This window comes from Rhyacophila brunnea, unplaced genomic scaffold, assembly GCF_057557595.1.
Source record: "Rhyacophila brunnea isolate RB1 unplaced genomic scaffold, BYU_Rbru_1.0 scaffold_17, whole genome shotgun sequence".
NCBI lineage: Eukaryota > Metazoa > Arthropoda > Insecta > Trichoptera > Rhyacophilidae > Rhyacophila > Rhyacophila brunnea.
The window spans coordinates 3,769,304-3,794,559 of record NW_028232827.1 but is presented as its reverse complement, the minus strand read 5'-3'; the positions used below and the strand labels follow the sequence as shown (position 1 = coordinate 3,794,559).

The 25,256-nt window shown below is 34.7% G+C and overlaps 1 protein-coding gene across 1 annotated transcript in view; it reads right to left on the bottom strand.

The window, feature by feature from the left end:
* Positions 1-25,256, bottom strand: part of Atg1 (serine/threonine-protein kinase unc-51-like protein Atg1) — a 202,772-nt gene that overhangs the window by 99,566 nt on the left and 77,950 nt on the right. Inside the window, exon 2 of the mRNA XM_085944828.1 lies at positions 1,097-1,273. Within this exon, the coding sequence (XP_085800954.1) occupies positions 1,097-1,273 (177 nt within the window). The remainder of the gene's footprint in view (positions 1-1,096; positions 1,274-25,256) is intronic.

Here is a 25,256-nt window from a genome sequence, read left to right as displayed (position 1 = left end):
TCTCTACAGACTACAAGAGAGGCAAACAAAGGGTTACTACGACGGGTTTTATAAAACAAAGTTTGAAGGACAGCGCCTTAAAATAAAGGAAATATTGTTAATAATCTATTTCTTTGACGAATTGGAGTAATCCGTCAGGTTGGTTAGTAGTTAAGGCACTTAATTGATACCTACTTTGATTTAATATATACAGCCAAAATTGTAACGCAAATCGATTAACATTTCATGTAAGAACTACTAGTCAAAATCATCGTAATTAAGTAGGATGCCCGTAGCCTAATTGGGAAAGCACACTGGCGCGAACAGGTTCAATTCCAGTCGGGTGTCATATTTTTTCATAGTGGGTAGGTATATGCATGAGATGTTTTCAAATTATGTATGAAGTATAGTTACCTCATTTATAATGGCAATGCCATTCAATAAGTAGGCATGTGTGTTAATAAATACTTATTTATGACAATGGGAGTCAGTCAAGGCAAATGACATAATGACCGCAGATTAGCATAAAATTATGAATTTTCATTTATGCTACATACATTACATACGACTGCGTTACGACAAAAATACTTAATAGTTATATGAAAAGCATTCGTTTACGTATTTTATTCTAAGAGAGAAAGTAAACATTATGTTAAACATGGATATAAAGTATGTCAGGCTTTTTTGAAAATATTGATAACATTATGCCTTGTATGAATAGGTATATTCATCACTTGGTCTGGCCCGTAGCAAGGGACTCTAAATTTCAAAAAGCCACCCCGCCAAAAAAAATATTGAACAGCCTCGATCCTTGGAGCCCATCATATAGTTTTCTCTTGCTCGGCGTCGTTCTAACTACGTCATATTTTTCTGTCAAAACTATCAAACTTCACGCTTATGTGGTATGTTTATACAAACGTTACAATTTCAGAGAGGATTTAAGTCAATAGATATATTGGATTCTGCATGCATACTGCTCGATTGCATACTCGTTCAACAGAAATGTTTGTAAAAATATGTCACAGGCTCGGTAAAACATATTAATCTAATATGGCACAGTGGTGGATAAAACATTTTTAAATAATTAAATATTTCGATTAAGATCAAAGATGCTTACCTCCATGACAAGGTAGACGTAGAGCGGACTCTCCTTGCAGTCGAGAAGGGCGACGACATTGTCATGATGGAGCTCAGTCAGCTCCTTCAGGATCTTGATCTCCTTACCGAGGAGGTTCTGAGACTTGGCCAGCGATTTTTTGGTAATGCTCTTTATGGCCACAGTCACGGACGGATTCTGGAAGCAGAAACAAACACAATTAATAACATAATATTCTTATTATTGTTAAAATTAACAACACAACAATAGCATAAATTTATTTATTGAGGCCATCAAAATAAATCAAAACCATATTATAAGTAAACTTCGTTGTCATTGGCTGAGTTGTCGATTAGTGGGGGTGTCGAATTTGCTCGTGTTATTTGGAAATCATAGATATTTGCATCGAGATCATTGTAAAATGTAAGTAAAAGAACAAAAAAACTCGAAACACTTTTGTGGCTTTACTAAGCGGATATTGACAATTAGGTCAAGACTAGGGATTGTAATATCGAATGAATAGGTATATAAATTACGGTATCAATACGGGTATATTTGTCAAAACATATTTTTGAAAGAAAGAATTAGGTACCTATCAATAAATATAACTATTAAAATCTATTTGAAACACTATTTTATAGCAAGCTAAAGTACCTACTTACATTTATTATGTTGACAAATACTATAAGTCCGGGTACAGGAAAATCCCTATGAAATTCAACGTTTGTTGGATGTAGGTACTATCAATGTTGGATCAATAGATAGAATAATTTGAAATATTTGCAACTAGGTAACGTCCTCTTTTTCGAAATATGTTAATTCATCGCGAAAATTATATACCTAAGTATATTTGAGAGATTTTGTTTTAATGTTATTTAACTTTTGTTGGTTTCAAGCATAGGGGTATTAAATAAAAAGAGGGGTAAGGAATCGGCTTTCTCATAAAACTGAATGAAGCAGGCCAACAATAGCCGTCAACTTACGATAAATAGCGATGCGATAAAAAAAAAATGCAGGACATCACGGAGAATTTACTTTGGTCATTATAACGTACCTATATAATATAATGCTAAAGTGGAAATTTTGCCGCAAATTGATTACCAGCCTGCCTCACCATACTTTTTCACCATACTTGCCTGCTTCACCATACCTTCATATAACCTGCCGCCCCTAGGTTTCAAGTCAATATATTTACGTTTTGGCAGCATACAATTTATACACTAAATTTAATATACAATACAGTAGTAAGTAATGAAAACATAACATTAAATTCATTGTTGAATAATACTGATAATACGTGTATGCTTTCTTAATACTGAATATACCGGTATTTTTAATTTTTGAAACCGGTATTTCGGTATCGATAAGTAATTGAATACTGGTATTGCAATCCCTAGTCAAGACATACTAAAAGAAATAAAGAAAGAAAGAAACACGACTCAAGCGGAAAATTGTAAAAGCTGTGATAGTATCGTTAAGTAGATCGAAAGATATAATAATAAACAATAATGACTATGATTAATTATTAACATCGGATCGAATTGTGAAATCTTGGAAACTGGCGCACTCCAACCATTATTTACTCCAGATCACGTTCAAATTTAGCTTAGCTAGGAAATAGTGACGTCCCTTAAGGGGGGACATCGAAGTGGGGGGAAGTGGGTAAAACAATACAACCATAGTTATATGCCAACAGGATATTTAATTTTTTTAGACTAAGATGATCGTATCACGAGGCTTTATAGAAAACCGCTAGGTACTGCTCTCAAAAGTTTTAATCGTTCCTTCATTCGCCATTGTTTATAATGTCCCGCTCCTGTGCAAAGCATGATCTGCCTACCCCTAGGGGACGTCCACTGTTAAGATCCATTAATTATAGTACATATCAATCATTTTGAAAAAAATCATTCTATGAGGGTATTAATGCTATACCTCAGTTGAGGCATGGTCTAAAAAGATCGTGGCTAGGCGATGCGCGGATTGCGGGTCACGGGTGCAAATGACGCATGCCGAACGAAATACAATTTGTCATATGAATCCAACATGCGTCCATTTAATGTTCTGTTTATTATTCTATTACTAACAATAATAATATATTCATTGACATGTTTTCTTTTTCAAGTAAATGGGTAACGGTTTTTAGTCATCTTTACACGATTTAAGAATTAATACCCCCGTCGCCATCACGAAACAAATTGACGTATTCACACCTCGACGTTCGCTCTCCGATTGCCAGCGAGTTCAAAATTTCGTCGCGCCTATAGTTGAAAATTATTTGCCGTTTCACTGAAGTATCGTCTTGAGTCTTGACCAACCGTCCCTGTGGCTCCAGACGAATCGCGAGAGAAAAGGGTGGGTTATTTTTTGTGAATTGTTGTTACAGGATAGTAAAACTAAATAATTGCAGTAGAAATTACAAAGTTTGTTTAGAGTAAGCCCGGTTGTCTGTCATACTGTTATCGGACACCTCAATGCGAAATCACTCAGGATTCGTTTACTGTAAGTGCCAACTTCTTTTTGGTCCTTCCCGCATGGCCGAGGATCGTGACTAGGGAATCCAATCCTGAGCCAAAATTCTGTACCCGGGATTTCGGGATTACAATTTGACAATCCCGGGATTGGCTTTTTTTCCATTGTTAATATAAAATTTTTATATTTACAAATAACATTGATAAAATCGGTCAAAAATAAATCTAGTATAATTTATACTATTTAAGACATTTATTGTTAATATTGTCTACATTCAATCTTGGATATATTATATAAGTTTAATGGAGTAAATAATATTGTAATATAAATAATAATGTGAATTTAATATGAGATTGCTGTTTCTGATAGTAAAGACTTAATGAATGGGTTAGCGAGATTGAAAATAGTAAAGCAAATCATGGTGTACTTATGGCCTTTCCGCTTCAAATTAAATCTAATTAGTCAGCCAAATATGAAACTACCGTAAAACGTATGAGATCATGGTGGAAGTACTTTGTTAATAGTGCGAAGCATTGTTTTTTTCGTGAAAAAATAAAATGAATCGGCAACTTACACATGGGTATAAATCAAACTTTATTCAAACTCAGTTTATTTCTAATGTAGTTATTTGTTATTAAAAAGTATTTTTTCTGTTATAGTTTCGTTTTTATTTTATTTTCCATAAAAATTGATAAAAAAATCAATCCCGAAAGGTTCGGGATTATGCTTATCAATCCCGGGATTCATAGGTATCGAAAATAGCTCGGGATCCCGGGATCCCGAGATTGGAATCCCTAATCGTGACTTCTTCTAATCTTAAAATACCGTCATTTTCTATGCGACCAAGATTTTCCACCCCTCTCGATCCTATGCTTCACTCAGGGCAGAGTGAAAGCTGCCCCAGTAAGCTGCTTCACTTGGTTGCTCATACGCTCTTCCTTTGCTTCGCCTTTCCTAGAGGTTACCCAAAACCACAAGTCTCTCCGAAGTTACCCCGTCCGCGCCGAATAATAACTCGATGACCCACTATTGAACGGTACATTTGCGCGATATTAGTATCAAAATATACGTAAAAATGAGCTCTTGTCGGTTTTGTACAGAAACAATTCGAAAAAAATAATTTTGATACACTGAGAGCCAAAAAACCCATATGAAATTTTACAAACTTTCAAACGATACCAGTTTCGTACAGATCCATTTCGAATTGTTTCCATTTAAAACTGGCGATTGACCATGCGTTTTAATTTAGAATAGATAAATTTTGACATATATACTTTTAAAACTTGTCAAATCCTGTGTATTGTAAAATATTCAAAATATTAAAACATGATTATCTCAAAACTACGTTTATTGAGTTGTTACTGTTTAGTACTGGGTCATCGATATGTCAAAACACTGCAGAATGGGTCTCAAAACATATTGCTGACGACTGACGGGTTCGTCATATGCTATGTCCAATAAATTCGAAACCTCCACTCCCTTTCCCCAGGGTCCATGATTGTATACCGTACAAAAATATGGAGACCACTAATATTTTCACAAGCATCTAAAGTGCCAACATGTTTACATATTTGCCATAATATTATAATCAAGGGGTGAATGAATCACCGGGGTTTGGTTACCTACAATGACACAACAGAAACAAATGGTTCACAAATTAATGCCATATTTTTTCACGCGGTTTGTATTAAAAATGAGTCCATTGTGTTCAAGCCGATTTACATAAAATAGCACGCAAATAACATGAAAAGTATATAATCATTTAAAAATACAATTGCAATAATAATTTTATCTATATATTGAAAATTAAATAATTATCACGAGGAAATTGCCATGTAATTTATCATAACTCCAGGCAAACATCTGCATAATAATATTAAATGTTAGTAGGTATATTGGCATTAAATTGATCGCATTTTAATTAATTCAAATATCTTGAAGAATACGTTTTCTATCCGGATAAAGCCTAAACATAATATCGTCTCTGTTCTGGCAGAACACACTAACTGGAGAATACTAGTTTTGAGTAATTTGACTTTGAAGTTGTTAAAATGTTTGAAATGGTCTATCATGTGAGTTTATTAGGTAATCGTAAAAAGGGTGACTAAGGTGAAATAAGGAACATTTTGGTATAACTAACTCAATATGGCATTTTTTCGAATTAGTGTCTTCTGCCAGAACAGTGACGATATGGAAATGAAGCTGAAAAAGACAGTTTCCAAGCTGCAAGTAATTTCACATTGCATGTTCATGAGTAGCAATCTAGACACTTGTGATCGTAAATTTACAAGTAGGTAATATGTATTTTTTTTTTGTGCAATGCACCATCACTACTAATGTAGATAGACAATCACATCAAATCGCTAAACATAACCAGTGTAGAAGACTAACTAACATTTTCAGGATTATTGACTTGCCTAACCAGACCGACACGTACGTCGTACTAATACAAATACACTCGATAGATAGTATTTAGCGGCCTTCCAGGACGCCGGAATCCGTTGGCTTGAAGAACAGGCAAGCCATGTTGAAATTCTCTTCTGGCATCCGCACCACGTGGCCAAGCGAGGTCCAACGTCGCCTCTTCACTCAGCGTGATAAGAGGCTGCTTGGTGCGTTCTCTTATCTGCTCGTTGCTCCTAAAGTCATACCACCAGTATCCGTCGCAAACATCTGTTTTCGAAGCTCAGTATACGGTTACTCTGAACCTTTGTAAGGTGCCATAATTCGCTACCGTAAAGCAGCACCGTCCGAATGCAAGCGTCGAATAGGCGGCATTTGGTTTTGACTGAGTACAATCGATCCGCATCGAGTTGAATGTGCTCCAGACATTCTCATTAGAATAGCGACCTCTCTCTGAAAAATGCCATCTCCCGTGATGTACATCCCCAGGTATTTAAAGCTGTCGACCCTCTCGATGTTTTTCCCCTCGCTAATATTGCAATGTAGGTAGAGTTAATGACGTCTATGAGTAGGCCAACTTACGAGAGCCCTTTATTCTTCACACCACGTCCATTAGTAAGTTGATGCAATAAATACCTACCTGAATATTCTTTACCTCTATTGACATTTCCAAATGAAATATTGAATTAATTATTTTTAATGGCCATTTGTTACAAAAATAATACAAACGTAGCAATTGAATTGTGAACGAATCGGAGACCCAAGATGCTAAATTATATAGTCTATATACAATACATAATATGGTGGGAAATTGTACATTATTTATATAGTCTATATACAATACATAATATGGTGGGAAATTGTACATTATTTATATAACATGTACCTAGTCATTATCACGCGTAGAAAGTCTAGCTGCAGTTCACTACTTAACTCAATCGCATGGCAATTAATAACATGTCATATTACGTGCAATTGCAATATTATGCAAATATTAGTGAACACGGCAATGTTATAATCTAAATGCGTAATAATAATATGCATATACGCAGTGATATCGTTGACCCAAATGTCGGACCTATTTCTGGACATTTATTTATGTTCAGTGCAGGATTGGGTATATCGGCCGTGCGCAAAGAGTACGTACTGCAACAAGGGGAAAATTTATTCCAAACATAATAGTAACATAAAGAACATCACAGAGATATTAATGGGCCACGGTGCACTGAGCGCTTATCGAAGGGACGACTTCCGTTTTCCGTGCGATCGCAACACCTCTCAAACTGCGCGGCATGTCATTAACGACTGCCCAATACTAGGAAAAGAGCGTTGGTGTCTCGGAGCCCTGTGCAGACAATGCAGTTACGATATTGACCCCCAAAAACCTCACGAAATACTAAACAACAAAATAACACAAAAACACTACAAAAAATCTAATTTTTGACTTTTTTTTAAATAAATGGAAAAACATAACTAGTTACAAACTCCACATAATATAATATACTTTACTAATTTTAATATCTTCCACTTAGGTAACGAAACGGCATAACTATATATCTTTCAATCTCGTAAAAATGTAATTAACTTATTCTATATGTAATAACTAACTTTTACGAAAAAGCAAGAGTATGGTTCATAATAAATTAATAATAAAAAAACAAGAGGGAGCCTTATGGAATTTTAGTATTATTTTGGATTTGTTTTTAATTATTTATTTTTTACGCTGTCGCTTGGGTGACAACGGAAAAACTAGTTAATTTAATATAATAGCACATATTTAAACCAATAATATATTGATTAGGTCTCTCAGCCAGAGTTGAAGCGATCACAGGATACGAAAGATGTGTGCATTGGTGCATTTCTGAGGCAACGGGCAGGGCAATCCACAGTGTCTACGAGAAACAGCCGTTTGTCTTGCTTACGCCTACTTATTGCGCTTATAGCGAAAAGAGGACAACATGCGTATATACGTTGATGTCGATTTAAAAATTTGAAACATCTGACGCGTCTGTGTGAGTATTAGAGATGGGAAAACTGGTTGATTTTGAAGACTAAGTATACTTACTACCAGTATAAAAAATACTTAGCATAGAAACTTGTTCCAAAATACTTACTAGTATTTGGAATACTATATAGAGCGTTTGGCGTGCGTATGCGACAAAAGTTTCATACTCAACTGAAACTGAAACCAACTCCATATTAGTATTTAAAATACGTATCGGCTCAGGGAACTCAGACTGTATATCGGCTTCAATAGAATCGCTAAAAATACGCTGAGCTCCGCTTGTCGAAAAGTCTCATTTATTATAAAATTTTAAACACATTTTAAATTTATGAGTTGTTTTTCTGAGGTTACAATATTCTTGTTAACAAAAATGAATAACAGTGTTTTTTTTTTAAATTTTAAACATGTTTTGAGCAGTCATATAACAAACCTAAGCCTGTGCGTGATATGCGTGCGTGATATACACTGCATTTAATAATGTAACAGATTCGAACTATACCGCAACTAAACACTAATTGTTACTTTTCGTTATCACTGTTAACAAGAATTTTGAGTTGCAATACGTAATTGGCGAAGGGTGCCTGTTGAAGGTAGGTAGGCTGTTCAAACAAAATTCAAATTCAAGTCTTGTAAATATAGCTGTCCTAGCACTTTTTTCCGTTATCGGGTTCACCCCTTATTCAACGGGTAATCTTCTCCACTGCCGCACCATATTGACAAATGGCAAACACATATGAACACAACTGTCAGAAAATTACGGCAAAAGATTTTGATAAAATAAATATCCTCAATCGACCGTAAAAATACCGTCGTTCTGCTATTTAAAACACTTAATATGCTCCTTTCAAATTATACGGTTTTGACCGTACGACAAAAAAATCGAACGGTGACATTCTTTAAGTGGCGTGAAGAAGAGCATGGTCCTTTTCACACTACACGGCGACGGTTAAAACCGAAATGGCGCCGTATAGCAGCCGTCCATTTCGTTTGCAGCGTCGTATGGGAAGCGGGATAATCCCGACTTCTCCGTAGAATCAGACTAAAATCTTGAGCATCAGTACGCGGGTACGGTACACAGGGCGCATCACGACCTCACTTTCTTTCTAGAGTCAGTCTAATCACCGAAATGCATGGTTGCAAATAATCAGTCGCGTACGGCTCTGTTCGGGACGAAATGTGAGCAATTAAATATTCATTATGTCGCAATACAGCGCTGTGGAAGGCGGCCGTGCATAATCCACGGCTGTACAGACACGGCGGGTGTATTAAAGCCATCCATTTCACTGTATTTACGGCGCCCGGGCGGCCACCGATAACTATGGTGTATACGTGACCTAATGCACGCTGTCACATTCGACGATTTTAAATCTTAGGCGTAAAACCCACTTAACGGAGCGAGTGGGGCTCTCGCGCAAAATTTCACAAGTGGCGTGTAAATCATCGAAAATACAACGTAATCAAATACGCCACCGCACACTGGATTTGACGACGCATTGTGCCCGCCTGCCCCATGAGTCACCGTTGTGTGGCTTTTCAGCCGGACGAATTAACGAAAATACAACGTAGTCCATTCATTGAACACGGCGAGCAAAATCACGCTCTGGAAGCGTCGTCGATAGACGGGCGAGAAGCCACTATTTAATAACAGTGAACTCTTTGTTTAATTATTGCGTAATTACAAGCCCCGAGAAATAATATAATATTTTTATTGCTTTGTTATGAGAGACGCTGATAATAATAATTATTTTGTGCTTCTTGGGCCCCTTATTACATAGGTGAAGGGTAATGCGCGGGTGGGAGGGGGCCTACTCAGTAGTGAGCGCACCGAACGCTTTTTGGTGGGCTTTATGCCTTACAACCAGCATAATAGTCAACGACAAACTGAGCTTGTGACGGGAAAACCGCGCATAAACCGAGCGTGAACTTCGTTGCCGATTCGAATTTTTACCGTTCGATTTTTTTTCCGTACGGTTAAAACCGTATAGTGTGAAATAAGGGTTATAAAAAGAATACGCAGTTTAAACATTGATATAATAAAATAATACCGATTATCAATCAGTTCGTCTGATTCACTAATATAACTTCGCAATGAGACGATAAGTGAAAATATAAACACACGGTATAAAGTTATCAAATCATAATAAACAAACACGCACCGAATCCATGATACATTAAGATACAATTAATTCGCAGGCAAACAAGCAGAAAACGGCAGAAGGCCATTCAGATAGACTTTGCCCATGCAAAGTAGCAGTGGCGAAGGGTGGAGGTAGGCTGTTAAGATCCGCCATAAATAGTGTACATTAAACTTTTTCAGACATACATATTTGTTTTCATTGAAATAAGACTACAATTTACAGATAGTGTTGGTTAGATTTTAAAATTCAATTAAACCCTGAGAAACCAAGCCATAATAGATAATAGTCAAAAAATACATGTATATCTATAAAATATCTAAAATTATGCAATTAAATCATACATAACTTTGAGTATTTTATAGATAGAATAATATTTTTTATTTATTCTAGTTTGGTTTACGCAGGGCTTAATGAATTAAAAAAATGAACCAACAATATGTCTAATATGTAGTTTTAATCCAACGAAAACAAATAACTATGAATGAAAAAGTGTGCACAATTTTGTCGTATCGCCCAAATTAGACCAAATCTATTATGGTTTCGTTTAGGCAGGGTTTAATTGATTTTTAAAAACTAACTAACACCATCTGTAAATTGTAGTCTTAGTTCAATAAAAACCAATACATATGCCTAACAAAGTTTAGTGTGCACTATTTATAGCGAATCTTAACAGCCTACCTCCACCCTTCGCCACTGCAAAGTAGTGATCTTTGCATGAGATTTTCGATACGGAAATGTTACCAGTCCGTTGACCATTCAACTAAATTAATTTACACTTTATTGTTATCTGGTATTAATATTCATTCGGATGACATAATATCACGCAACAAGGCGTGGACACAAACTATAATATAATAACGTATTAGGTGGGAGAATATAGTGTGGCCACCATGATAATGCGCCGATGAGAATGGTAATCCAATACATTACATAATAATATTATCATGGTCAGAATATATAATTCAAATGCCGATAGAGGCAGCGTTGCCAGCTTATCTATATAGCATCTGGCATATGGCGTTAAATCTGGCGTATATCGACATATGAAGCAGCTTAAAACTTTTACACCAGATTTACTTGAAAATCAACATGCCATGCCGTCTATTAGTAGAAACATTATATCTTAGCAATAAAATAAATTGTACATAATATATTTTTAAGTAATGACCCAATTTCGTGCTTATTATGTATTTTTAGGTGTATGACTTTATTAATTAGTTGTGATTTGTGAAACAATAAATTCTTCTTCAATCTTTGTTCTCGTGAAAATACTGTTGATAAATATCACCAATTTTTTGAAATAATTATAGTTTCTAGGCATTTTTTTTAACCAATCTGACATGTTTTTGTGAATGGTAGTTGGCAACACTGTAACGTGTCAAATACGTCGATGTGACGTCATCGTTATCCACAAAACACACGTTGCCAAAATAAAAAAATTAAAAAATAAGTAGGTATGTCTAACAAAGCTTAGTGTGCACAATTATTTATGTCTGATCTGAACAGCTTACCTCCTCCCTTTCGCCACTGAGTCATAACGGTTACAATACATACATGAATATTATTATAATATTTATTTACAATCTTGGTGTCGTTTCGTTTCCTCACAATTTATAACGTTTCTTGCAATAAAAACGGTCTGCTGCCAAAGTACCTCCTCCTTGCGCCATGAATATTCTGATGATGTGACAGTGTTGCCAACTGTCGTTGACAAAAACATGCCAGACGGGGTACGAAAACAAGCTATTTGACAGGGAAAAAACGCTAGATTTTGTGAAAATAAAATTGCAAGTCAATACCTTTCCTTCATTCCGATAATCGTCAAATTGATGTCACATAAATAAGCACACATTAAATTATATGATACCATTTCACTATAAGTCCATAAATGCTCCACGCTACTAAAATAGGTACCGACCTACCTGCATTAAGTATGTATCAGAATTAAGAAGAAATAAAAGACATAAATTTGATGCGCATGAAAATAAATAAACTAAATAGGTATCTAGCGTATTTACAACACGTTTACAGCTGTTGGAGGGTTCAACAATGTTAGTAAAAACGCCACAAGCCAGATGCATTTTTTCAAGCTAGATGCCTGTCGAAAAATGCACGAAACAAGCTATTCTCAGTTTTTACCATATCTTGATTGTATTCATTATTGAATAGATAAAAAATAGTCTTATAACTTTTCATATGAAAAAGTCCATGTTTAAATCCTGTTTCACGTATAAATAGGAAATTTGGTGGTGTTAAAACGTCAAATACTAATATATTGTGATAGTATAGTAAGGTCAATTTACATAAATCGTCTCGAAGCGATACAAAAGCGATTTCGTAAGCACGTAAATTTTAAAGCTTACTGTTTATGATTTATCTAATTCTATTTCGACCACTGCAACTTTTATGGTACCATCTTTGGAAAGTCGACGTTCTATATAAGATCAATATTTTCTTTTTAAAATTATCAATGGTTTTGTTGACTCGCCAAACCTACTCGAAAGGGTGGGTTTCCATTATCCATCAAGATTTATGCGAAACCAAACTTTGTACCATATCAGTCGTAGCGGTTCTAATTATGCACAAAACTCTTTTATTCGGCGCTCTTGTTTAAATTATATGTATTTCTCCACCGTTGATCCTTTTAATAATTCACCTGTTTCATTTAAACGCGCTATCTCCAAATGTTGTATAAATAGATATATATACTTATATATATTTTTTTATGTTACTTTTTTGTATAAGTATAATTTAATTATTCATTATTCTTCCTCATATTTCTCATGTAATTTCTTTATATTTATGTTATTCTCACTCTCTATCTTGTTGGGCTTAACTATATTATAATGTATACATGGAAACTTTGCTGGTTGCAATAACTTTTCATTATTATATTTTAAATTTTTGCAATCAATATGTAACTGTTTGTTTCCTTAATAAAAAAAATAAGTATAAAAGGTCTAATAATATTACTAAATGCATTATTATAATGATAAGATTGAATAAAAACGCATCCAGTGCACTTGTATTGTGAACAACCGGTAAACTGATGCAATTTATTATCACGATTATAGTGCAAGGAAAGCGTGTTGTCCAAGGTCACATAAAATGATTTCCCGCGCACGTAGTCTGCAGTGTGCAGCACGTGCTTAGTGAACTTGAATAAATTCGAGAGATTTTCCGTGACAAGAGGTAGACGCAGGCCGCTATATTATACCTAATTCAATATTTCAGCTCATAAATATTCAGAGAAGCGGTGTCTTTAACACGTGCCCGGTATTTTGTACGAAAATACAACGTGTAGGTACGGCGGAAAAAACTGGCTATTCACAAATGGCAGAAAAGCATTAATTAATATAATGGCAGCCGGGATGGCGATTTTCTAGATACGTAAAGTAAATTAGAGATACAATATTTATTTTATTTTAAAACGGTGATGTTGCATGTTCATAATTGAGACTTTCACGGTTATTTGTTGCGGTAATAGATTGTTAGGTTATAACTGCGTGTTCTTTTTTCTTCTTTCGTAAACCTTGCGTAAATAGATCCCTTTTCGATACATGGCGGTGTTCGCAATGGTCCCTACCAGGAAACTCAGAAATAATGGGAACTGAAATACATAACGGGTAAGGCGAAGCAGGTAACCGACTCGAGTAAGGAAGAATCCGGGTTAAACTGACACACATGTTAAGAATACGTTTTACGTCGAATACAAAAAACTGCTCTCGGTTTATGCATTTACGCTCATTTAATGTTGGTGTATTACACACACTATTGCACGTGCATAAAGCGTGCTTCATTTTCGTACGACACGCACACATTCTAAGCCCTGCATCAAGATGCGGCGTATTGAATATAGCCTATCGGTATTCTCTATTTATTATCTGTTCTGTGGTCCTTACAAAGGGGGGTTGACAGGGCTCGAGCCTGGGGGCCCGGGCTAAGAGAGTGCCCGGCGTGGCAGACCACAAATTTCGTGTGGCCCAACGGCTCCTGCGGGGATATTTTTAGGTACTATATAAATGATAATTCACGCATAGAATTGTATTGTATAATTATATTTAGTGTGTTTCCTGACTAATAAAATCGGTATTTATCCAATATGGTGAAGGGTCGTGTGTTACTTTTTTTTCCGACCATGTCCGATCTTAATAGGATCATATGGGCCTCCACAGAGTAGAGGTTTGTATTGGCAACCACAAAAGTGGATCGCGATCAATGCTTCATAATATGATGACGAATGCCGACAACTCAGTAATATGGATAGTGGATAATGTGGATTTATTTTAAAATAAATGGAATACAATTTAGGGAACACAGTTGTAGAACATCAAACATCACAATTATTAAGCTTGGCGATAGGTAGAGGGGCCCGCCAAAGATCCTGGCCAGAAGTTCGGGATGTGGGGCCCATGGACTGTTCGCATTCATAGACCGTACAGTACACTTTAATATGTCATTATCTCTTGAAAATTGCCTATGCAACGATCCCGAAACGTTGAGGAAAAAAGAAGGAAGAACACATCGTAATAACCCAAAAATCTATCGTGATTATTTTTCGATCAATCTTCATCTTAACTATTCAAAATACAGATACGATGGTGCAGTTCGGCAAATAATTTGTTTTCCGTGATTAGAAATGTACCAGACTTATTGAACACCTACGACCAATAAATTGTGTGACATCGATTGGCTACTTCTCCATGTAACAAACCAATTCTAACATAAATGATAAATTGGATTATATGTATTGCCAGAATGCACGAGATAATGAAATATGATATTTGAAAATTTTCAAATATTCATGCCACGTTATTAAATTTCGTCAGTTCACAGTTCGCCGTGAGCTTTCTTATCGGAAAGAGATGACCGTATACTATAGGTAGGTACAGTCTCCAATTTTATTAGATTCAGTATGAACATTAATTCAATTTTCATAGCTGATTTTGGCAAAATTCATGAATTCAAGAACGAAAACCTAACCTAACAAATAATCCAGTAGGTATATCCACTATCTTCAAAATTTGTTTGCTGCCGGCTTCCTGTAAAGCATCAGTTGTTTGTTCTCCAGAGGAGCAGAACTAAGCTGCCATTGGTGATGCCAATTGGGAGGGCAATAACTCTGTTCAACCAAATCGCTTCGGATGTTGATATATTCCATCTACGTAAGGATGAGTATAGGTGGACGTTATTTTATAAATTCTTAAAATAGGGTCTGCTTAACTCATCCGGTTTACTTCCTAGTAGGTACCTATATACTTAATATTTTTTGTATTTACACATTTATACTGTAGAGTAACTTAATGCTGATCTATCTCTTTTGTTATGTACCTAATACTGTTTTAATAATATTTCTTTGTTTCTAAATGTCATGTTGTGAACGTCTTAAACTTATAATTTGTAATGTCCACAACATGTAAAATAAATAAAATAAATAAATTGAATTGAATTAAAAATAATATAGATTTCCTTTTTTATTAAAGGGGTCCGCGAGCCATTGAACAAAAACCGCTGCTGTAAACCGACAAGAACTGTGTTTCGTTTAGACATGAGTTTCATGTCAGTACTGTACGACCCGAAGAGGTTGGACGGTCTTTAATATACGGCCATATATTTCCGATACAACATTTCACGGCGAACTGCATGCGTACAAGTTTCCGGACACGACTTAAAATATAATAAACCGAAATTCGTAATACAGGTCAGAGACAAAGTCACATGTGAAAGATGGCAAAAACTGAAAGACAAAATGGCGGAAACGTTCTCTACCTCCAAGAGGCCAAGTATTTACACAGCGGTGATCCAAATTTAAACGTATCCAGTTAAATCCAGATTCAATGCGAGTATCTATCATCACCGCAAGTATGTTTAATTCGCATTAATAAACTCTAGGCTAGCCACTATATTGCTCCGCAGAGACACATCGGCTAGGTCGAAGGTCCTCAACGTATATATTATTAGTACATAACATTACTATTAATAAAATGTGCTTGCTAAAGGTTACAGAGAACACCCAACGATCGAATGCTCTGCGGAATCAAAACTCCACACTACAATATTAAGGCGATGTCTTTACCTACCAGAGGTACCTAGCGGAAAAATACGAAGCTTGCAATTTGAGACATTTTTTTGATAATTCGTTACCTTACTTTGAAAAGGTTTTAATTGCACTTGACCATGTTTTGAGCTATGAGCGTTTGAAATTTGGAATGGTCATATTTTCAATATAAAAATACATGTAGATAGAACTCCGGCATACTGCTAATTCCCATATTTGACAATAGATTACTCTGAAATGAACGTATATGATAGAATATGGCTAATGAAACCTTTTCACACCAAAAAGTCATTTTAGGAAAAATGTCACTTAGAACCTTTTCAAAGTAAGGTAACGAATTTACAATTTCAACTGTATTAATTAATAAATATGTATCTGAAAACATTAAAAAGATTTATTTATTTTTATTTTAAGTCAAAGCTTACAATTATTATTGTAAAAAATGTGAATTTGTTAGAGGACCCCATCTAATTATTACATATATTTACATTATATTACATATACCTATACAAATTTTTATGGTCATATTATTTATTATTTAAATTTAGTTTATTAAGTTTTCTATGTTTTGACGTAGAGATTTTTGACTAATTCATAGTTTTAATATTTTATATAGGTATTTATTTTAAAAAACATCGATTTCTATAAAAATATAAATGTGTATAACTTGAAATCCTTTTGATTTATATCAAAATATTGGGACCTATTACACCTAAATAAGATTTCATATAAATAAAAAGGATTTCAAAGTAATATACATTTATATTTTTATAAAAAGCGATGTTTTTTAATATAAATATAAAAAAATATTAAAACAATGAATTAGTCAAAAATCTGTACGAGAAAAAATAGAAAACTAAATTTTAATAATACATATGACCATCAAATATAATGTAATAATAAGACGTGGTCCTGTGACAAATTCACATTTCATAACATTTTTTTTTGTATTGTAAGTTTATCTTTGACTTATTTTTTTTCTTTTTAATGTTTTCAGATACATATTTATTAATTAATACAGTTGAAATTGTAAATTATCAAAAAAATGTCTCAAATTGCAAGTTTCGTATTTTTCCGCTAGGTGCCTCTGCTGGTATGGCTCTCCCCCTTAATGCATTCTTATAATGACACAATTAAATAAACACGAATCCAGATCTTAACAGGCTATCTCCACCCTTCGCCACCAGTACAACCTTTGGCGGGTCAAAAACTTCTCCAAACGTGGACGATCCAGCGCCGACACACACCAGTGGTTTTGATCGAGAACTCTTAAATCTCCTGTGGCAGCAGTCCAAGCATTTCAGTGTCGGCTGTCCAGGACTTCTCTTGCCATCATTCCGGTCAATAAAGAACATAATATATACGATCCAAAATTATGAATACAGCGCGAAATGCATTTCTATACAGGAATACAGGTAAGTAAGTAGATAACTTCTTGCAATCTCCGTCGCTTCTAAGCGGATATTTTGTCAACGGATACGGTAACGGCGTTCGGCCGAAAAAAATTGAATTTGGTTCGGATCGGCTTCATATAACTGTACTCAGGTAAGTACATACACCTGCGCATCTATTCTATATACAAGACTGCTTTCGGAATCTACGGCAGCTATCTAGGATAGGAAAGTATCGAGATATTAGCACTTATTGTAACAATTACAACACGTTAGCCGTCTGAACTGTCAAAACTGTCTATCTCACTCAAAAATGTATCACAGCCAAGAGAGGTGCTGTTAAAACATAGCACTTATTGAACATAATTTAAAAAAAAACATTTTTGAGAAAGTATATTATAATAACCATTAGAAAAAATCTTTTTGAAAAAAGTAAGACACCCGGCAGGAATCAAACCTGCATCTCTTGGGTTTACGCCCCGTCCGCGCATTGTCCACAATGCTACTAGGTGACATACTAATTACGACAATTTTTAACTATTGGCCTTTTATAATACCTGCTCATCAGCGCTCTTTCAAATCAAGCTACTATTGGTAATCGGTTTTTGTTTATTAATGTTTGTAAATGATTGTAATTGTTACAATAAGTGCTAATACTTGGATAGTTTCCTACCCTAGATAGCGGCTGAAAGCAGTCTTGTGTATAGAATAGATGCTATATTGGAGCTGAAGCTGGAGCCGAAAGAGGAAACCTGGGTCGCAAACAACGACTCAAATGGAATAGTACAAAACTTAAATCACTTAGAATTTTCTCTTTCATTTATATTGGTTAAATCGGAAATCATGACGATAAATTTAGAAATTAACAATCAAACAAACGGCGAAAGGAAACAACCTACCTGTGTATATTCTGTGAAAGGTAAAAAAACATTGCTACTTTATTAACAAAATAGCAGTTATTACTTTTAACTGTTGCTTACTGCAAAAACCACACAAATTACTTATTCATTCGGTCCATCGGATGCAGTAATGACTCTCGCGAAAGAAATTACATGGTTTAACGGATAATCGACGACAAAAAACCCAAGAGGTAATCAAAAAAACGGAAAAGAAACAAAACGAATTTACTTTGAAAGTAGGTTTCACGGTTTCGTTAGCTCTGCGATGTATTCAACACTGACGAATTCTAATAGAAAGGCCACAATAAAATCATTACAATAATAAATTGTATCATTAACCTCTATAATATTCCGAAAAGTCTGGATAAAATGTGTAAAATGCAATACCGGTATTCAATTATTTATCGATACCGAAATACCGGTTTCAAAAATCCATAATACCGGTATTTTTGGTGCTAAGAAAGCATACGCGTATATCGCGGTGTTTTGTAAAAAGGGCGAATCAACCATTTTGGCGAAATCCAGATTTTAATGAAAATACAATATGTACCCCACTAGCTTTGTTGTTTATAAACGGCGAATTTTTATCTCTACAGGAAAGTACTTAAAAACGATAATCGACTAAAATTAAATTAATTAAAATTACGAAATAAAAAGCAAATGTGACATATTAGGCCTTTTAAAATATTATATAATAATACCTATTATAATGACAGTATTCTTTCTAAGCTTTATTATAAACTTGTTAAATATTTATAATCATCTACAGGTAAAAAACAAATAAATGTCAAAAGTTAAAAACCCTCCTCCTGTAAAGTAGCATTTTGGTTGATTCGCCCTTTTTACAAAACAACGACGATATGTTTTTCAACAATGAATTTAATATTTTTTCATTAGATACATACTTACTATATAGTATGTATATTAAATTTAGTGTAAGTATAGGTTTTATGCTGCCAAAACGCAAATATATCGACTAAAACCAACGAAAGTTAAATAATATTTAAAAAAAACCCTCAAATATACTTATAAAATTGTCGCGATGAATTAACATATTTCGAAAAAGAAACCCATCATGGCAAATATTTCAAATTATTCTATAACTATTGATCCAATGTTGATAGATATAGAGCATATTGATTGATAGCGGAGATTTTCCTGTACCCGGACTTATAGTACCTATTTGTAAAAATTAGCAGTCCCAAAATATGATTATATACATATTTACAAAGGTCAATATAACAAATGTAGGTAAGTACTTTAGGCGTAAAACCCGCGTAACGGAGCGAGTGGGGCTCTCGTGCAAAATTTCACAAGTGGCGTGTAAATCATCGAAAATACAACGTAATCAAATACGCCAGCGCACACTGGATTTGACGACGCATTATGCCCGCCTGCCCCATGAGTCATCGTTTTTTGGCTTCTCAGCGATACGAATTAACGAAAATACAACGTAGTCCATTCATTGAACACGGCAAGCAAAATCACGCTCCTCGAAGCGTCGTCGATAAGACGGGCGAGAAGCCATTATTTAAGAACAGTGAACTCTTTGTTTAGTTATTGCGTGTCCGATATTAATTACATGCCCCGAGAAATTTAATAATATTTTTATTGCTTTGTTATGAGAGACGCTGATAGTGATAATTATTTTGTGCTCCTTGAGCCCCTTATTACATAGGTGAAGGGTAATGCGCGGGTGGGAGGGGGCCTACTCAGTAGTGAGCGCACCGAACGCTTTTTTGGTGGGCTTTATGCCTAAAAAAGTGTTTTAAATATATTACCGAGAAGGATTAAGATTAAGAAATACCGGTATTAATATATTCATTCGGTATTGCAATCCCTAGTAGTAGGTACCTATACAAATAAATAATAAAGACTTTATAAAACGTTTACCTAAATTCACATTCTTTATATAATTGCACTCAGAATATTGTCAAACCCATTGGCAGGTTAGTACATCGTGGAATAACGTACATACCTACAATTTAGTGATGTTCACGATTTTTTTAGATGGGGGGCAGAGAATCGTTAGCAAAAATGGCAGAATTGCTATTACAGATATTATCTGTATGAAGTACGAAAGTCTCAAAAATATATGAACCCTCTCCACCATATTATTGTATTTCAACTGATGAAGACCTTGCTTAAACAATCGACGTGTGTCAAACATAAAATGACTAAAAAATCGACCAGAATCATTCCATACTTATGTTTTTATTCTTTCATAATAAACAGATATCTAAATACAGATGAAAGTGACAGACAGTTAATTTGTATACCTACGTAAATTGTATCTTTACTATAATATTTAATATAATTAAATTTATTTCATGGGATATTTTTAAAGAACTTCATTGCAGAAAAGGTGATTCTACAGATTTAAGTATGTCAGGTGTTTAAAATCTTTTCTGGAAAAAGTACCCATTATTCTGTTCATATTTTGTATGGAAAAGGTGTATTCTGTCAATGATCCACGTAGCTACTCTAAAGCCTTTTGAATATTGATAGAGATACGTTATTTTATGACAATTCGATCTAATTCAAAGTAAACATCGAGGTAGCCATATGCTCCACGTAGAAAGCGAATAAGATCAAAAAAGAATATACATAATATACTGGGGTAATTATTAATTGGGTGGTTCACAACAATTATGGATCAAGTCCATCAAAATGGATCCTGAGATATTTGGACTTAGTTAAAACTCCTTTTGTTAAATTCAGGAATGTTTTCACTATATACTTACCACATTTTGATAGTACGTGGATCAATTTAAATAAATCTTCGAAACATAAAGTATATTCAAGCTTTATTAATATTAGCAAATACCTCTTTATACTGCTGAAGGAACTGTCAAAATGGACATGATTCACATTCAATTTGATGTCTTATCAATACTAGTACATATTCCCATGTATGCGGAAAATTGTAGAGCTACGATTGTGATATTAACACACAATATAGAAATCTGTTTTATTCAGCCACTGAAACAAAAAAGTCGAATTTAATAAAAATTGTTGATCCATAATAAATTAGTGTGAACCACCCAATTATTCAACAACAAAAAATAATATTGTGCAACGTTGGTTGAGTATTAATGATGTCTACGACACGATATTTGTTTGACTTTGACTGTGAAAACAAGGTAAGTGGGCAGTGTCTGTGACCGCTAAAGGTATACGTCTTGTATTATCGATCTATTAGATTTATATCTATAACCAAGAATGGATTCATAGATGAGCAGGAAACGGTGTTGTTTTTTGCGCCCCACTACAAAATTCAAACAATCGGCAATCGAATGATCTCGATCTTTCATAATAGTCCAGACCAATATACACATGTTAAACAAATTATACATGACGTAAGTAAACATCAATCTCAACACAAATGAAAAATGGTCGTGAAAATTGTCGTACTTTACAAATATTTGTTTAAAATCTACGAAACCCACAAAGCTCACGAGTCCGAAGTTCTGACCCGAATCATCGTTTCCAAATAATTATTTAACCAAATCGGGATTTTTACCATGTGGAATAAAACGGGATTTCGGAGCAAAAAAGGGGACAACCTAAAAATCGCATAGTTCAATATTAAATATTGAACTATGCGATATCGGATACATCAATATCAATCATAAATGACAAAACGAAAACTACAAAACTCTTTAACCATCAAAACAATAATATTAGACAATAGCTGAAGATTTTACTTCCTGAAGAGTTTCTTTCTGCTGCTTAATGTAGGTATTGGTAAAATTTAGCATATTAGTGAATCATGTTGAATTGAACAAGTACCTAATTCTGATTTAATCAACTCAATAGAACATCATTCTGTTTTGTGCATCTGACCAGCTTAAATTCATCTGAAAAAATACCCGTTAGTATACCTACGTCATAGCTTGAAAATATTTTAAGTAGTCTCTTTTTATGAAAATAACTTGAATATGTCTTACCCTAAACGTCTTATTTGTATTAGATAGTATTATTGTATTCGTACTTTGACGGTAACTATGCGCGCGTCTGATTCGTCTGCACAATATGATAGACACAGTTTCTTTCGCGATTCATCTACCTGAGACGATAGTAAAAATCACAATGCTAGCCAAGGAAGTGGTCGTGAATCCCACTCCTCGTCTCTTTACTTGGTATTTTGAGGACACCGCGTCCTCGCCTCAATTTTGTATGCATAAAAGTGCGGCCACACCGGCAACAAGTCGCGCGACAACTCGTTAAATTTTACGATAATTATCATAATTGCTTAAGAAATTTTACGATAATTATCATGCTTATCGTAAAATTTAACGAGTTGTCGCGCGACTTGTTTTCGGTGTGGATATATAAATCTAATAGATCGATAATACAAGACGTATACCTTTAGCGGTCACAGACACTGCCCACTTACCTTGTTTTCACAGTCAAAGTCAAACAAATATCGGCATAATGCCGGGTCCACACCGAAAACAAGTCACGCGACAACTCGTTAAATTTTACGATAAGCATGATAATTATCGTAAAATTTCTTAAGCAATTATGATAATTATCGTAAAATTTAACGAGTTGTCGCGCGACTTGTTGCCGGTGTGGCCGCACTTTAATATCAACGCGCAACAAGATAATGGCGGACGATCGCAATAAGACATTTATAGATTCGTTGTAACATCAGTATTATCAATTGATTATCTAATTAAGGAATCCATCTAACATTTCCAATTACTTATAATTTGACATAATCATTGCTTCTTCGCCCGTTCAATTTAGTCCAGTTTCGAGTGTTTGGATGTTGATTCGATACTGACATCCAAAGAATAATAATATGTACCTATAGTATATTATATTGTTATATTCAATAATGAATATAGACAGGGCCAACTTTTTTTCTAATTTATGTAAGTTTCTGAGATGAAAGAATATTATTAATAAATTAATAAACACCAGATATCACCTTTAAGTTAGTGATATTATCATTTATTACAAAGTTAATTTGCCCTTCCGTTAGCAGAATTTGACAAAAATATATTGGATAACGTGCTTTTTTGAAAGATAAAGTTATTGCTGGGTCGATTCTCTGAGTGCCGATCAACATAACTCAATATTACAATATTGCTACAACGTGTTGGTTCCTTTTTGTGCATATAGATATTGGCGAAATATCTATTTAACATTTACACTTTCGACCAGCTGTAAGAATTATCGCAATAAGGAGTGTGAAATAAAAGATTAATAATAATATAATAACACAAGAGAGGCGAGGCAGCTTTTACGAAGAAAAAAAAACGAACGGCGAAAGCGTTCTTCACATCATTATAATTTACCGTTCGTAATTATTACATTTGATCACTGTGTTGCGATACAACAGCTAAAAAAACAAAATGTAGGACAGACTTCAGGATATTAAAAAAAACCTGTGGCAATTGAGTACGCGATGAATTTTACCGTAGTAGTTATTGTCATAGGATTATACTGATTATTGCGTTTGCAAAACGTACGTGCGAGGGCTGTTCAAAAAGCATCTAACATTTGTTTTCTTAGCGCGAAAAAATGAATCAAGTAAGGTGTAATGCACATTGAAATTCGACTCGACACTAATACGGCTATATTCGTATGTATAGGAAATATTGGGTAGATTCATTACCAATTAGAAACATACGAATGCATAGTGTTCCAGTATTTGTTTGAAGGATATGTCTTAACCTGATATGTTCATTATGACCACCTCCATTAATAATTGTCATATTTGCTCTCTCTTGATCTGACACTGACAGACGCTCCGACATCGTGCGGCGATCATATTGTGTACCTACATACTTACTACTGAACTGAAGATCTACCGTAATAAATTGTCCGGTGTTCGAATTTAGAACTAAGCTCATCACAGTATAAAAAGTATTGAATGATATGTCAAATATTAGCATGTGGCGCCCTTACTCAGCTGACAAATTATACCGGTTGATGTATAGCTGGACAGTATGCGTGGTAACGTACGTGGTTGTGTGACACAATAATTAAAAATTGTATCACACAACCACATATTCAAAAATCTTAAGATTTTCGAATTGAATAAGCGCCGCAGGCGACTTTTTTTACCATTAAAGCAAACTTTTGATGTATGTTTATCTTAATTATAAGGTAGACGCGCCACGCAGGCCCCCGCAGAGCCCGGCCCCCCAGCCTAGAGCGATGTGAGCCCCCTCTTGTGGGGCCATGATTAAGTTACATGTATTTTGTAAAAGCCAACAAATTCAAATCGACAAATTCGACAATTTGCAGTCGAGGAGTTTGTATGTGCGACTCGGCTAAGATTCTACTAACATAAAAGTCCTTTAAAAAATAAACTTCTTCGCGAGGCGACCAGGATCATGCCGAATCGTAGATCCAACACGCATTATCGATATTCGATTTATTATTACTTACATGTTTTATTACGCCAGAGAAAAGTTGGCAGTTTTTTAATTTTAAACTTGAGCTGCAAGATGACGGAAACACACTAAGAAGCCAAACATTGTACACGTGTCATTTACATCGTAGAATAATAATTATATTTTATATTACGCAGAACACCGGTCTCTATAATAAAGTGAACAAAAAAACTTAATTTGGTATCGCAAAAACTAGTTCGTACATACTACTAAAGTACTAAATCAAAGTACGTCGCATATCTCTATTGTAAAGATACGCAGAACAGCTGGCAAACGGTTATAAAATAAATCTAAATTTATACTTAACTAACGTAAAACCAGAATAGATTTATGTCGTATTAAAAATATTAGGTACGGTCATGTTGTGCTGGTGCATTCATTATTAGAATGACTGATGGTAATTTT